The sequence below is a fragment of the Heteronotia binoei genome, chromosome 10 (assembly GCF_032191835.1).
Source record: "Heteronotia binoei isolate CCM8104 ecotype False Entrance Well chromosome 10, APGP_CSIRO_Hbin_v1, whole genome shotgun sequence".
NCBI lineage: Eukaryota > Metazoa > Chordata > Lepidosauria > Squamata > Gekkonidae > Heteronotia > Heteronotia binoei.
Window position 1 is genome coordinate 33,405,516 of NC_083232.1, and position 16,889 is coordinate 33,422,404.

The following is a 16,889-nucleotide window of genomic DNA, read 5'->3' on the forward strand; positions in this document are numbered from 1 at the left end:
AAGTGGGACCCAAGGCAGATTGAAATCTGCCTCCGTTCCTGAGGACTGGAAGGTAGCAAATGTCACCCCCATCTTTAAAAAGGGTTCCAGAGGCGATCCGGGAAATTACAGGCCAGTTAGTCTGACTTCAATACTGGGAAAGTTGGTAGAAACCATTATCAAGGACAGAATGAGTAGGCACATTGATGAACACGGGTTATTGAGGAAGACTCAGCATGGGTTCTGTAAGGGAAGATCTTGCCTCACTAACCTGTTACATTTCTTTGAGGGGGTGAATAAACATGTGGACAAAGGAGACCCAATACATGTTGTTTACTTTGACTTCCAGAAAGCTTTTGATAAAGTTCCTCATCAAAGGCTCCTTAGAAAGCTCGAGAGTCATGGAGTAAAAGGACTGGTCCTCTTGTGGATCAAAAACTGGCTAATTAATAGGAAGCAGAGAGGGAGTATAAATGGGCAGTCTTCACAGTGGAGGACGGTAAGCAGTGTGGTGCCGCAGGGCTCGGTACTGGGTCCCATGCTCTTTAACTTGTTCATAAATGATTTGGAGTTGGGAGTGAGCAGTGAAGTGGCCAAGTTTGCAGATGACACTAAATTGTTCAGGGTGGTGAGAACCAGAGAGGATTATGAGGCACTCCAAAGGGATCTGTTGAGGCTGGGTGAGGGGGCGTCAATGTGGCAGATGAGGTTCAATGTGGCCAAGTGCAAAGTAATGCACATTGGGGCCCAGAATCCCAGCTACAAATACAAGTTGATGGGATGTGAACTGGCAGAGACTGACCAAGAGAGAGATCTTGGGGTCGTGGTAGATAACTCACTGAAAATGTCAAGACAGTGTGTGATTGCAATAAAAAAGGCCAACGCCATGCTGGGAATTATTAAGAAGGGAATTGATAACATATCAGCCAGTATGATAATGCCCCTGTATAAATCGATGGTGCGGTCTTATGTGGAGTACTGTGTGCAGTTCTGGTCGCCACACCTCAAAAAGGATATTATAGCATTGGAGAAAGTGCAGAAAAGGGCAACAAGAATGATTAAAGGGTTGGAACACTTTCCCTATGAAGAAAGGTTGAAACGCTTGGGGCTCTTTAGCTTGGAGAAACGTCGCCTGCGGGGTGACATGATAGAGGTTTACAAGATAATGCATGGGATGGAGAAAGTAGAGAAAGAAGTACTTTTCTCCCTTTCTCATAATACAGAACTTTGCCGTGTGGAGGGTATTATAGGGCTAGGATCTACCCCTGTGATTTTGCACAACTCACTGTTTGCCTGGAAACCAAAATTGCAAACCAAATATGATCATGGTTGTCAATACAGTAGACAAATAGTTGCCTTCCTCATACTTCAGTTATATTATTCTTCCCAAAGATGAAATCCATAAAAGGATCCAAGATCTGTGTTGCAAAGGAAGAGAATATTGCAGGAGCCATTCAGAGTCATTCTACTGTAGAAAGAATTGTGATAGATAGAGCTACAGAAAGACATTAATGAGGGTAGATTCTTCTTAATTCTTGAATAACCAAATATGTGGATTCACACAAACATTTGGTTATTACAGTCAAGAATTAGGAATGAAGACAATGTGGTGGTTTGGATAGTGCATGCCTGATCTTCCTAACTTTAAAAAATGCATTTTAATGGTCCCCTTTTATTTGGCAAGTTTCCAGATTACTCCATCCAAGCAATCCTTTTCTCATAAGCATAATGAGAAAGTCTCAGTAGAGTTTTCCGAATTATAGACGTCTATGGATCTAATTGGAGAGTATCATACACTTATAAAATCCATATTTCTATTATGCTACACAACTCCCTTTCTTCTGGGACCCAGCCTTTTATCCATCTGGCTTGGGCAGTTTATTCCAGGAAGATGGGGGAAATTAACCCAGGTTGGTTAGTTAATTTGATGGTTCTGTATTTATCAAGGAGCAGAGTGGTTCAGTGCTCATAGCAGCTTCATCAGTATCTCTCATTTATTTAATTTGCTTTATTTACACCCCCATGTTGCTCCTCAGTAGGGACCCAAAGTAGTTTACATTGTTCTCCTCTCCTATATTTTATTCTCACAACAAACCTGTGAGGTAGGAACGTTAGACTCAGTGTGATGACTGGTCCATGGCAGAGTGGTGGCAGAGTGGTGATTTGAACCTGATTTTCCTAGATCCTAGTTCAGCACTCTTAACCAGCGTGCATCACATAAACAAATTTTGTCAGAAGATTCTGGCTTAAAATATAGTGTTAAAGCATGGTTTTATTTTCTCCTCTCATTGTTAGTACTTTTTTTTTCATTATGTCTCCCATCCAGGGTTCTTGGGGAACCGGAAGGGATCAGTATAGCAGGGAACTGCTTAAGTCTTCCCTCTTTGTATCAGCTAGCCGCAAGCGGAAAAAAACAAAAGAGAAACGGCATCCCAGCAGCTCTGAAGATGAGTTTGATAATGTGTTTTTCAAGAAGGAGCCAGCGAAACACTGTCCCAGTGGCTCAGCTAAAGAGGACATGCCTAAAGATGAGGTAGAGAAGAAGATGGGTGGGAGAAAACAGACAGCAGCAGTTCTGAAAGAGAACAGTGTTAGAAAATCTTCTGCACCAAGCAGAGATGAAAAAGTGTTGCCAAGGAAAGAGAGGGCACAATCAGAGGATCCCTCATCAACTTTCCACCAAAAATCTATGAGATCTCCAAATCTCAGCTTTCGGATGAGTACACCTACGGATTGCAGAAAACCTCCGGTCTTGGAGGCCTCTACTCAGATGGACGAAACAGTCTTGGACTTGGGTACCAGGTTCAGCAATTCTGGCCCGGCTTCTCTGCAGAGGTTCACCAGTAAGAAACTGGCCCACCCTGAAAACAAATGCAGTGAGGTCTTAAGAGCTGATGTCAGCTCCATCACTTCAGATTACTCGACAATCTCATCAACTACGTACCTAACCGGCTTGGATCCCACTGTGCTGATCTCTGAAATGCAGTCAGTGATGGAAAGCAAAGGAGAAGAGGCTGATGACGAGAGAAGCGAATTGATTAGTGAAGGTCATCCCGTGGAAACAGACAGTGAGAGTGACTTCTCTGTGTTTGCATCCAGTTCAGCTGTGGAGAGACTGTTCAGGGGGAAGATGCCAGGCGTGGTGAAAGGCAGCCGGAGGAACTCTGAAGAAAGCGAAGTAAGTTGCACCGAGGGAAGCTTGACACCAAAGTTGGACAGCCGCAGACTGTTCAGTTCACACAAACTGATTGAATGTGATACACTTTCTAGGAAAAAGTCAGCCAGACACAAGGCTGACAGCGAAAGCTGTGGATATGCCAAGTGTGAGAAGGAGCTGTCATCAGTGACCAAAATGTTTGACATGAAGAAAGGAAAGTCAACCAGCAGCTTGGCAACCTCACCCAGAAGTGAACCTGAAAAGCAGGAACCTACTTGGAGACTGAAGATTACTGACAGGCTCAAACTAAGGCTTAAGGCCTCAGCAGATGATATGTTTGGAGTGGGCAATCAAAAATCAAACTCTGCAGAGACTGCCAAGAGAAAGAACATCAGGAGAAGGCATACATTAGGAGGACAGAGGGATTTTGCTGAGATCAGTGTTTTGAATGCCTGGAAAGTGCAAGAGAAAAATCCAAACAGGGAGGAAGACTGTTCAGCAGTGAACCGGCTGAAGCCCAAATGTCCAGCACAGGACCTCTCAATTTCAGACTGGCTTGCACGAGAACGTTTACGCACGAGCACAACTGACCTTAATACGGGTGAAAGTGGGAAACCCCAACAGGAGAACACTAGCTTAGCAGGTGCATCGAAGATCGAGCTCTCTTTGCCTGCAGAGAAGCACGCAGAGGACAGCAGTAGTTCTGGTAGTTTCACTCTGGTTCCTAGAGCCTCAGTGTCGGGACCACCCCAGCCTCCACTAGATCACATCAATGGAGAAGGCTACCAGAATGTGAACAAAGGTAGCTTCAGTCCAGTAGTTGATGCCCATCCTCATAAATTATCTGTGACCCAAGCGATTAGATCTCGGTTTCATCAGTTTATTTGAAATGGAGCAGTAAATGTCCACTTCAGCAATTCAACAGTGGCCTCACTGTTAATGTGTCCCCAATTGTTCTGTATATGTTTCTTTTCTGTACAGTATTATTTTGCAGTTATCAGATGAGGGTTGATTTCACCAGTATGCACCGTGGAAGAGTCTTTACAGAACAGTAATACTACAGAACAATTTGGGGTGGGCAGGGATGGGAGAGAAAGTTTAGAAGAGATATATATATATATATATAAAAAAAATAAATATATATATATGAATAAATATATTTTAAAGAAAAGTATATTTAATTGCTGCATACAAATGTTGAACAAAGCATCTAATGCAAAATATGTAATGTGTACACGGTTTTTATGACTGACAATTGGCATTAGTATGCAGGAAAAATGTTGTTTTGGGTTTAGTCACTAACAAGTGCCTCATTGGGGGGGGAGTTCATTTGGTTTGTTAGGGTGCCATAATAGCTGTTAAATTAGATAATATAAGCAAATGCATATGACTGGTAAGTTGTTTCATGACATTTTAAAAATTTTTAGCACAGATGGGTACAGAGCTTCCATTCTTTAGGCATTCCAGTTGGATTTCTGAGTTTTATATTCCAACTTTAATACAGTTTTTTGAGTTTTATGTGACTTGAATTTTTAATCTTTCTGTAAAAATAAGTAACTTAAATGTACATACGCCATCTGTATCTTTTCCTCAGATACCAGATTTGATATAAATGTTGTTACATAGGCGTGTAGATAGTGAATCCTTGAGGAAACTGGTTTCTTTTATTGAGAATATAATTCTGCATGAAGACTTTTAATGACTCCAAACCTGTATTATGCCTTTGTGCATACCCACTTAAAACACTGGAAATAAAATTGTTTTGGTTTGATTCTTTGTGTGCACAGACTCATTCTAGAGGGAACAACGGAAAAAAATATTTAGTTTAGATCAGTGGCTTCCCCCAGTATAAGAAAATGAAAGAAAATAGTTGAAAAAGTTTGTGGATATAGACAGTTGCAGTTAAGATAGGCGAACCATTCTGAGCATGGCTGATTTGCAAATTGGTTTGCTTTTAGATGGGATAACAAGAAATAATTCTCTTTTGCAAGTAGAAGGCTTTATGCAACCAACATGGAGGGCTGGTTCATGTGCACTGAAGGCAGGGCTGGATTAACAATTAGGCCAAGTAAGCACTGGCCTATGCGCTCCCACACCTTTAGGGGCCCCGGGATGGCTTTTCCTCCCAGTTTCCCCCCTGCTTGCAGCCCTCCCAGCCTGCACATGCAGCCAGCAACTGAGCCGCTCTTTGCCCAGCTTGCCTGGTGAGGTTGCTGCTGGCATCATCAAGTTTGCCTCTCTGCCCCTCCCCTGCAGCTTTGTCAAAAGGGCTTTTGAGAAGGTGCCTGAAGGCTGCAGCAGGGGCCACAGGCAGCAGGGCAGGTGCCTGACTCTGAGATAATTTGCGAGGGGCCCCCAAGATTTCAACTGCTTAGAAGCCTCCACAGGGCTTAATCTGCCATTGAATGAAGGTTCAGTGCAAGTCCTGTGGGACTTTTGTTACTTTCGGCATAAGGACTTCTGCATCACAAGCTGCTGCTGAAGTTTCAGAAGAGGTGTGCTGTGCCATGCAGGAAGGTGATGCCTGGAGAAACTGCCAACTGCCAGGATTGAGTCACACTTAAAATGAGGCAAGAATTTATGCCTCCGTAAACACAGTCAAGAGTGGTGATGCATATTTGTTAATATACAGTGACCATGTCATGGAGACCTGGTTGGCTGTTCCTCCTTGACATATGTCCCTGGTATGTTTGTACACGCAGACATCTCAGCCCTTTACTACGTTGGCTGCTGTTAACATCAAGACGTAAACAGCAGACATACTTCCGGGATGGCCTTTTGTCTGAATTGGCCTTTGGTTTTGCAGTACAGGGGTTGAGACCAGAATGCATTGAAAACTGGCTTCTTCTCTCTTGTTGCAAATTGCTTATGGATGACACAGGTACTGCAGTCCATATTACTGACTGGGAGTTTGGATCAGGGGACTGGAATTTCCATTACTCAGTTCAGAACAAAACAAAGAGAAGTGGCCTTGTGTATATGACATCAGTACTCTCATTGGATTGGCAGTTTGCTCATTACTCAAATCCCTATAGAATTTCTTCCACTGTTAGCTCTGTCCTTAGCTTTGCTTCTATTAAAACAAAATTGTGTGAGTTGTAGCACAGTAAGGATGAAGGCCCAGTCCACGTGCAAAGTCAGTGGTATGGTAATTCTTAACTACAATCAAACAAGTAGCGGGGTGCTTTTCACACACCCCTGCTATTTCCTCTTGCCCTTCTCTAAAAGCCTTCATAGCATCTCCCCGAAACTTTCATATTTCCTTCCCACCCACCAGCCAAATCTACCTTTATCTGCCCTCCCTTTCTTTAGCTTTCCCTCTTTCCTGGCCTGTTGAGTCCTCCCTCATAGGCTAAAACAGCTCTGGAAAGGGACCTGCCCCTTCTCCCTGTCTTTTACTGGCAGAAACCAAGGCTTCAACTGGCAATAGTTACGATTGCATAGCAACTCCCACAACGGCCACTGAGAGGAGTCATTTCCTAAAGCTTCTTTTGTTTGGGGGCTTTTAACTCCATCCGCCTGGGGTTTGGTTTTTAAGATTTCAGATTTTTCTGCAAACCTGAAACTTTCCTGGGGTGATCTTCACTCTAAGATCAGAAAATGTTTAAAAGTACATTGGTATGGAATGGGGTAAAAATTCTCTGCAGCCACTTGGGGAGTCATTTAGTTCAAATGGCTTGATGTGTCTGCAGCTTATGTGTTTTTGGCTGCTAATACACCACTGTCACAAATTGAGAGGGTGGTGGTATGAGTCAGTTTATGGCAACATCAGGTTTCTCAGGCATGAGCCTGCTTCATTCCACAGTTTGGAAGTAGATGAGAAAGGCAGTCTGTGTGGGGACACACATAGCTGAAGTGCCTCAGTGCTGTCTTTGGCTCCAGTCTTTGATTTAACAGACCTGTGGTCCAAAAGCGGACATATAAATCACATGCACAAACTGAATGCGTCACCATCCCATAGCTCCCAACTACTCCATGGTAGTAGCCGTGCTGTGATTCATGCATGCTGCTTATATGACTTCATTAACATCCTTTAATTCGGACTTTCAGCCTGGACTGAAGAAAATTGCATAAGGGTTTTGTGAATCAGTTCTCAGTTTTAACTTTTTTAGGGACAATCATGCAACATCAGAATTTTATCTCAGTTCCTGGGGTAAGGGGCGGATGTAAACAGATTATAACTGGCAACTGACCACCGGCCATTGCTTGCTGTTTCATTCAAGGCACAGCTTCTATATCTGGCTCCTACCTTAGATGAACCTGCAGTCCTGAGAGGATGGAGCATGTAGGCTACTGACAAGTTGGAGGTGAGGGACGGAGCACCCAAAACAGTCTAATAAGAGTTAGTGGAGGGGGGCACCACAGAGCAATTGTCTGTGTGTTTTAATTGCATGATATTCCGTGGAAGTTATCTCTCGAATTCTGAACTGAAAGGCATGGTATGAGCTAAGGGGAGAAGCCCTGGGTCAGTGGTAGGGCAGCATGTAGAAGACCCCCAGTTTAATCTTTGGCATCGCCAGTTAAAAGGACCAGGTAGGTAGATAATGTGGAAGACCTCCTTTTCAAGACCATGGAGAGTCATTACTAGTCAGAGTAGAGAAGGCTGGCTTTGACCAAGTGTCTGTCTCATTATGAGAAGCTTTATGTGTTAAACTCATACGAATGGACAAAGCAGAGTCAAGTTGTACCTTTAAAACCAACAAAGTTTTATTCAGAATGTAAGCTTTCGTGTCCCTTAAGCACACTTCATCAGACAGTAGGATGGAATGTCAAGCAGTCCTATATAGAGAGAAAGTGGGCAGATTAAAAGAATCACAAGCCAGGGCCTAGCGACTGCCAATCTGTGTCCACTGGGCTAAAAAACCCCAAAACTAATAAATGCCAGAATAGCAGGTTGATGTTCATTAAGTATCCTGCAATAAATGAGAGTCTGCCCTAGGTTAAAATGTGAATGGACATTACAGGAGGACCTGTGGCTCAGTGATAGAGCATCTGCTTTGTGTGCAGAAGGTCCTAGGTTCAATCCCTAGCATATCCAGCTGAAATCACTAGGTAGTAGTTAAAGACATCTACCTGAGGCCCTGGAGAGCTGTTGACAGTCTGACTAGACAACACTGACCCTGATGAATCGATGGTCTAATTCAGTATAAGGCAATGTCATTTTCTTCCTCTGAAAAATCAGGCACATGAGATCTAGAACGGGCACTGTGAGAAGAGGAAGGATTTAAGTGCCTCCCCCAATGCACTTTCCCCATGCATGAACTGCCTTTTGCCTCTTTGAAGAAACACAAGGGTACCCACATTCATACCTGTATGTTTGTCCAATGGCAGAAACAGTTTCCAGGGGCCATCTCAGTTTGGGAAAGCAACATGGGAGAAGCTCCCCACACCATTCTGCAGTCTAATACCAGCCTTGACGTGCTTCATTTTTCAAGACAAAATCTCCCAGGACTTCTCAGTATTGTGTCATTGCACCATAAACACAATGGTGAATGTCAAATGTTTGAGAAAGATTCTAGCAATCAAAAATTGCCTTGAGCCAAGAAGAAAGGTGGGATAGAAATATTTTAATATATAAATGAACAGCCGCTTCATCTCTACCCCCCATGTCTCTATATTCATCAGGAAAGGTAACATTTGGACATGTAGTTACTTTCTCTTTCTGGGTGCTTTAGTTCTGACATCCCCCAAATTATTAGCAATATAACTGAATTCATTGCAAAAGCTTACACATAAGAACCTCTTCTAAGCTTCTTAGGCGCTCAGAAAATCTGCATTTTTATGATTAAAATCATAAGACCCCTGCTGGATCAGACCAGTAGTCTATCTAGTCCAGCATCGGGTCTCACAAAGTGGCCAATTAGTCCCTCTGAAGGTCTACATCGAGTTTCAAATAATTTGTTACAAGGGCTTGATCTGACATAAATAGGGCTTTGCGGGCTGGGCCATGTGTGTCATAAAATGTAATGCCAGATAGTGGAGATATAGCCTTTATAAAGGACACAGACAAACACAAATATATATATTTTTACTTAAAATACAAACATGTTTAAAATTCTTGCAATAAAATACTTTAAAATGGAAAGATGGGATTCGGCAATGCAATTTTTAAAACATCAAGAAAAAGTACAAGGATTACAGCAGAATACAAAATGATTTGAGCCTAGGAAAACATGAAGTGGCTTCTTTGTCCCCTCTACTCAGGTTGGCAATGGTTGTCCAGTGTAATATGAACATATATATGAATATATGAAGCTGCCTTATACTGAATCAGACCTTTGGTCCATCAAAGTCAGCATTGTCTTCTCAGACTGGCAGCAGCTCTCCAGGTTCTCAAGCTGAGGTTTTTCACACCTATTTGCCTGGACCCTTTTTTGGAGATGCCAGGGATTGAACCTGGGACCTTCTGCTTCCCAAGCAGATGCTCTACCACTGAGCCAAATATCCTCCTTTGGCTGTGGGCCCCAGGTTAGAGTACTCACTAGGCACCGGTTCCCAGGTCCATTCAGCAGAAACAAGCTGGTTCAAAACATCAACCATTTATTTGCAAGGACACAACTCCAGCAACAGCTTCAGCTGACCATAATAATGCTGGAAAGTGAAACTGATCTCCATGACATTGAAACATATTGCAGCACACACAAAGTTGCAAGGAAAACATGGAATGGATTTTCCATTAAGGTCTCTATCTATCTGGGCATGGAAACCTTAATAGAAAATCCATTCTGCATTTTCTTTGCAGCTTTGCAAGCCCAAAAGAGCTTCCTGGTGCAGCCATTAAAGACAAGGCAGAAGGAGCTGGGAACTGTAGCAGCCTCGAAGCTTCAAATGGTGAGGACAGGAGGGAAACGGGAGAAAAGCGTCATGGGCCTGATTAAAGCCATGGGCCAGACATTTGACACCCTTGGTCTACATGAAAGCTTTTACCAGAACTGTAACAGCATGTTCATGGCAGTTCCCAGCCTTTAATAATGACGGATTAGACAGAGAGCTCAACTACTTACATTTCTCAGTACTTTTTTTCTGAAAATCAAATCTGGATGGAGAATTCTTGATGGCATACTGGTTTTTACACATTGCTGTCATACTTTGGCACATTTTGACCTGGAATTGTATGAGATAGCTTGCACTTAGTATCTCTGAAGAAATGGGAAATAGTGCCACTCAAAGAGGGGTGGGGGGATCTTGATTTGACATCACCAGTCTGGCGATCACAGAAAACTGGCACGTGACCATCTTTAAATATTTTGTTTGTGTTTGTTCTTTTTTCTTGGGAACTTGCTCATAAAGGGCTAAGGCAAAATAAACCATTTGAAAGGCAGTGTCAGGATACAGGATGATCTTCACAGGCTGGAAAACTAGGCTAAAAATGAATTTTTATGGGGATAAATGTAGTTCTGCATTTAGGTAGGAAAAATCAAATGTATAATTATAGGATGGGGAGACTTGTCTTGGCAGTAGTATGTGTGAAAAGGATCTAGGAGTCTTAGTGGACCATACACAACATAAGTCAGTAGTATCTAATAAGTATGCAGTAGCTAATAAGGCCAATGCAATTTAGGGCTGAATCAACAGATATAGTGACCAGATCACGTGAAGTGATGGTATCGCTTTGCTCTGGTAAGACTCACCTAGACTATTGCGTTCAGTTTTGGGCACCACAATTTAAGGAGGATATAGAGAAGCTGGAACATGTGCAGAGGAAGGCAATGAAGAGGGTGAGGGGTCGTGAGACCAAGTCCTACAAGGAAAGGCTGAAGGAGCTGGGTATGTTTAGCCTGGAGAGGAGATGACTGAGTAGTGACATGATCAGCATCTTCATGTACTTAAAGGGTCATATAGAAGATGGTGCAGAGTTGTTTTCTGTTGCCCCAGAAGGTTGGACCAGAACCAACAGGTTGCAATTAAATCAAGAGTTTTTAACTAAACATTAGGAAGAACTTCCTGATAGTTTCAGCGGTTCCTCAGTGGAACAGGCTTCATCAGAAGATTGTGGACCTCTCCTCCTTTGAAGAAGACCTGGGTATTTTTTTTTTTTTAACAGTAACTCTGTCAGATATTGTTTGGGAGGAGATAAGTGTGTTAAAGACTGGATGGTGTGTGTGTCCTTTTGGTAAGGGGATGGTAAAATAAGACGTCTAAGGATAAAGGAAATGGGAATTGGGGTTTGAGTCCCCTAAGGATAAGACGTCTAAGGAAATGGGAATTCCGTTGGGGACGCCCAGACTTTGGAGAGGCCAGAGTCAGGAATTCCCGGAGATAGTCTATTGAAGACTACCCTCCAATTGGGTTATTTTGGGATTGGATTCCCCTGAGTGAATGGTTTGATTATGTACTACTGTATGGCTGTATTTTTACATTGGGCCACTTAAGGTCGCCACAAATGGGGTTCCTGTAAAACAACACAGGCATATGAGAATAATCGTTTATATTTGGAACAGGAGCCTAGTCCCAGAGTGGAAAGGAAGCTCCGTACATTCTGATGTGAATGGCCTTCAGGTATTGCTTCCCAGCCTCCCTTAAGGTGGCCCGGGAGAAGCCCAAACAAAACAACCAGAAAATGTCTTCATTTGACCCTTTAGAATATATATAAACCCATCCGCTCCCGTGCAAGGAGAGGAGGGAAAGAGAAAGGAGAAGGGGGAAGACAAAGTGCCTGTGGCCGCCCCCCCCTTTAGGCGAGATAGTAGCCACCTTAAGTGGAAAAAAAGGCAGTCATCTCCCCTCTTGCGAAGAGGCAGAGACTGAGAAGAGTTGGGGAAAAAATTTTTTTTGCAATTCATCAAAAAGAAAAAGCCCCAGCAAATCATTGGAGCCGGAGAAAAAATTAAGAATTAAAGGCCCCCTTGGGTAAGTGCCTATGGAAAAATCTGGAGGGAGAGAAATCAAAAGAAAGAAAGAAAGAAAGAAAGAAAGAAAGAAAGAAAGAAAGAAAGAAAGAAAGAAAGAAAGAAAGAAAGAAAGAAAGAAAGAAAGAAAGAAAGAAAGAAAGAAAGAAAGAAAGAAAGAAAACAAACAGCGGCAAGCTGAAGCCGCTTTCCCAGATGCAACACCGGCTGACTGAGATTTACAAACACCCCAAGGAGGGAGAGGTGTGAAATTTTCCAGTGGTATATGTTACAAGGGTTTGAGTGGATCATCCCCAGGAACATAAACACTTAGAGGGCTTTTGAATATGGCAAGAGAAGTAGGAAAAGGCTAAAGAAAAGGAATGCGGCTTATGGTTCACAACAGACCATAACAGCCCAGAGGAAGAGGGGGGGGGTGAAAAGAAAGTAGGAGAGAGAGAGAGAGTAGGAGGAAAGGAACAAGGTTTGGAACAGGAGAGATAATTGAGAGGGTACTTGTAAGTTTTCATAAGGCTTTTGGGAAACCACAGGGGTGTACAGCATTGAAGTTCCACCTTGTGGAACAGAGAAACCGAGAAAGAAATTGCAGAAATTGGAGGGTTGTTGACAGAGCCCTGACTGGATTAATGGTAGAGGCACAGAAAATTATTGCAAGGAAACGGAGGCAGTTATAGTGCAGATTTAGAGAAGAAGAGGAGGTTAGCACACAAAAGATACTGACATTAGTGGTGGCTTTAAAAAGGATTAGACAAATTTTGGGAGGATAATTATATTTATGGCTTGGATTCAGTGCAGAATTTCAGTTGCACTAGGTCTCTGTGTCATTCTATTGATTGCATTGGCTTCCACTGTGTAATATTAGAAAGGGTGAACTTTAAATAAAATAGGAAAAATATCTCAGTAGCTACTGAGTCATGCTTGTGGTATCCTCACTTGAGTTTCTGATTGCACAGGGTTTTTGTACAATCAATTTTTGGTTATCTTGCGCATTGCTGGATCAAAGCCAAGGTCTGTTGGGGATGCTTAGTAAATTAGATTACTATTCTAAGAAGGATAATTTTTTTTGTTTGTTTGGTTTAGTTAATAGGTAGATTTCTACTGTGTATTAGAAGCATCTGTTTGGCCAGTGCTGGAGAGCAGATGCCCGGGTACACCAACTCTTTTGCCATTCTGAAGTACAAGAGGACTGAATTAAAAAGTCCTCATAATACATTCTAACCCTATTAGAATGAAATAATGTTATTTAAAAAAAAACTAGAGCATACACTCTCAGTGTCTGAAAGAGGTTTTGATATGAGATAGTTTAAAGATGTGTCAGAATTTGGTATGAAAGGCTTTTGAATGTAGTCATGAGATAGGGGTCACAAAACCCAGGTTTGCAGAGACAGGACGAGAGCAGAGGAGGGGGTGAATCATGAAGAGGAAGCAAGGAGTGGAGAATGTATACAAATGTTGTGTCAGAAGGAATGTTGGGGGCAGGGAAATGTGAAACTCTGGAAAGTTGTGTGGAAGGGCCCATACCAGTCTCTGGAGGGTATTGTAAAAATTGTGGGAATAGAAAATTGTGAGGGCTCAGTGCCCATTTTAAAACCCCTTCAAGTTCAATGCAAGGGGAGGGCAGGTGTGGAGCTGCATGGATTCTTTTGGATGCCTGATTCAGACACTTGCCTGTTGGGAGTTAGAGATTTAATGTGCAAATTGGGTCTGTGCAGTCAGGATGGCTGCGCTGAAAGAAGTGCATGAAACAAAAAAATTGACCCCAAAATTTGGGCGTGCCCGGGTAAGCCAGGATTGTTACAGATCCCCCCAGTAAAGATAAGGATCTTAGGGAAGTGAACAAGGTTGTGATTCCACGAGCCCCCATGGTACCTGTCCCCCACACAATTTGCAGAGCATTCCCTGTTGTCATAAAGTGTATACTGTGATTGATTTAAAATCTGCCTTTTTTTTTCTGTGTTCCCCTGGCCAGTGAGTCAAGGCCTATTTTTGCCTTCCAGTGGCCTCACCCTGACACTGGCCATTTGACCAGGTTTTCAAGGGAAAGTACTGCCCCAGGGATACACAGAATCCCCCTCAATTTTTGGGGAAGCATTGGCTCCTGTATTGCAGGACTGAGTAAAAGGATTGCGGGTGGTAAAGGAAAAACCAATTCTGTGAGCCCGAAGTAAGGTACTTGGGCTTGAGCCTGAAAGAAGGGAAGAAGTACTTAAACCCCCAGAGGATTGAAGGAATCCAGCAGTTAGAAATGCCAAAGACAAAAAGAGAATTGAGAAGATGTTCGGGAACAGTAAATTTTTGTAGACAGTGGATTGAAGGATATTCTGAATTGGTTTAACCATTTTTGCTGAAGTTGAAAAACAGTCAACCAGATCCCCTAATTTTGGAAAAAGGTGATCACAAGCTGTTTAAAAGAATAAAAGAGGTTTTGCTTTCGGCCCCAGCTTTGGGTCTCACTGATCTAGGACTACCAAACCATCTGTTTGTCACTATTGGGAAAGGAATGGGTAAGGCAGTGGTTACCCAAGAACGTTCTGGTAATTACCAAGTGACTGCTATTTTTCAAAACGTTTGGCTTGTGCAGCAGTGGCCCTGATGGTTCCTTACCAGATCGGGGCCATTCTGACACATGCGGACAGATGCCAGGCTATTGCAAATAGAAGCAACTTTGTTGGAACAGCCTGATTTGCTAGTCACCACCGCTGATCATGTGGGACCGGCAGAGGGCCTTTCCAGCAATGTGCAAAGGGAGTTTGAGAAAACCCATGATTATATAGAGATTACTGAATTACAAACTAAATACAGGGAAGATCTACAGGAGACCGCTATTGAAGGTGCCTGGAACTTGTATACAGATGGGTCTTCTCGGGTGATAGAGGGCAAGAGATATACTGGCTATGGAAGTGGAGTCCAGTGCACTCCTCTCTATGTCTGCACAGACTGCAGAATTGTACGCCCTAAAGCGGGCATTGGAAATTGCAGTAGGGCGGTCAGTAAATATCTACACAGATTCAAAATATGCTTGGGGGGAGGTTCATGCTTTTGGAAATCTCTGGAAAGAGAGGGGTCTGATTTCAATAAAGGGGAAAGCAATTGGTCAAGGAAATATTGCAAAACTTGCTTCTCCTGGCCCAGATAGCAGTGGTGATTGTTTCAACTCACCAGGAGGGGGAAGCTGATGTAATAAAGGGGAATAATAGAGCCGATGCTAAGGCAAAGGAGAAAGGGGAATAATACAAAAGGGATAGATTTTGGTGAAGGGGAAGTTGTGGCTGCCAGAAGCCATGGCTCGATGGGTGTTCCGAAGATTGCATGAGGGAGGACATTGGGAAACACGAATTTTGGTCCAGACCTTTCTAGAAAAATTTGTGGGACGATGGGTGTGGTCCCAGGCCAACGCCCTGGTGGCCAGATGTAGTCCTTGCCAGCGGGCAAACAAAACACAACTCTTGGAAAACTGAGATGGTTGGGAGACCATTGGCAGTGCATCCCTTCGAATGTATCCAGTGTGATTTCATTGATTTGCCTCAGGTGGGAAGGGTTAAACACTGCCTGGTCCTCACTGACCAATTGACTGGGTGGGTAGAAGCTTTCCCCACAACCTGAGCAACTGTTAATGTGGTGACTAAAATATTATTGGAACAGATTATCCCATGTTTTGGTCTTTTTTCAAAACTTTAAATTCTGATAGGGGCACTTTGCCCAGAAAGTTCTGCACCAGGTTATGGAGGCTCTGGGTAAAGTGGAAGCTCCACACCCCCTGGCACCCCCAGAGTTCAGGAAAGACCAAATGTATGAACCAGAGTGTGAAATGTTACCTTTAGTATTATTTGACATCCAGACAAGGCCTCATCAGTCTACAGGCCTGTCTCCTTTTGAGTGTCTGTATGGGATGGGAATCTGGGATGTTACATCAGACTCTGGAAATTCCAACTTGCACTTGCTAAAAGATTTGTATGTAAAAGAAAACATGTGCTGGCCCTGTCTTCTCTTCTTAAGTCCTACAGGGAACAAGGGCTGATTCATCTCACTCCGCCGCTAAAGGTCCCGGTGCACAAATATCAGCCAGGAGATTGGGTGCACATCAAACGGTGGAAGGGGGAAGCTCTTCAGCCAGACTGGGAAGGGCCTTTCCAAGTCCTTCTAAGTACTGAAACGGCCGTGACAACTGCTGAGAGAGGTTGGAAGCACCACACTCGCACAGGGGAGGGGGCAGAACCAAAGAGCTGGAAGAGCCATACAGTGGATGGAGAACCCCTCCAATTGTGCATAACTAATGTGGAAGCTGACCGATCCAGACAACCCGGTGTGGAACTCAGCACAACGGTTCTCGGCCATTGCTTCTGCGTGGCCTGACAAACTTATCACCCAAGAGTTAACCTTCTGGCGGGGGCCATTGTGTCAACATTTGGATTTCTGGCTTGTAGGCCAACCTTCTATTGAACCATTTCTTCCTAAACTTTCTGATTTTATTGCAGGACGACTTTTGGTAAAGGACCCAGTTCTGAATCAATACAGGGAAAAGTATAGATTTGCCAAGGTTGGGGCAGATCCGAGGATTTGGAAAGAGTGGACCGTTTGTGAGTGGGACGAGGAAGGAGACCCTCAGGGTTTGTTGCCACAAGAGCCAAGTACTGGGCAGTTTCAGTGGTGGACAGAACTTTATCTTGATACTGTAATTTGGGGTGAAGAATTATGTAACACTTGTGGGCCTTCTGGTATATGGGTGGGTGGAAGAGATCCGGAAGAATGCTGGGACCCCCTTTGGGCAGCTTTCCTTTTCCCAGCTGTATTAGGGGTCTGGAATGTGAACATGTGGCATCAATCAATGAATAAAATAGGAGACACCCAGGAGGTTATATCAGAAACTACCACCAAAATGAAAGAGTGGGCACATGTAGCAGTAC

At 43.4% G+C, this 16,889-nt stretch overlaps 1 protein-coding gene and 1 non-coding gene across 5 annotated transcripts in view; both read left to right on the top strand.

The window, feature by feature from the left end:
- The window catches only part of ARHGAP21 (Rho GTPase activating protein 21), a 176,375-nt gene extending 171,468 nt beyond the window's left edge, over positions 1 to 4,907 (top strand). For all 4 annotated transcript variants that reach the window (XM_060248353.1, XM_060248351.1, XM_060248354.1 and 1 more), the window contains one exon: positions 2,306 to 4,907. In XM_060248353.1, the coding sequence (XP_060104336.1) occupies positions 2,306 to 4,024 (1,719 nt within the window). In that variant the 3' untranslated portion in view covers positions 4,025 to 4,907. The remainder of the gene's footprint in view (positions 1 to 2,305) is intronic.
- Positions 4,908 to 8,102: 3,195 nt separating this feature from the next.
- Positions 8,103 to 8,174, top strand: TRNAT-UGU (transfer RNA threonine (anticodon UGU)). The gene has a single exon. It is a non-coding gene; the product is annotated as a tRNA-Thr (tRNA).
- Positions 8,175 to 16,889: the final 8,715 nt, after the last annotated feature.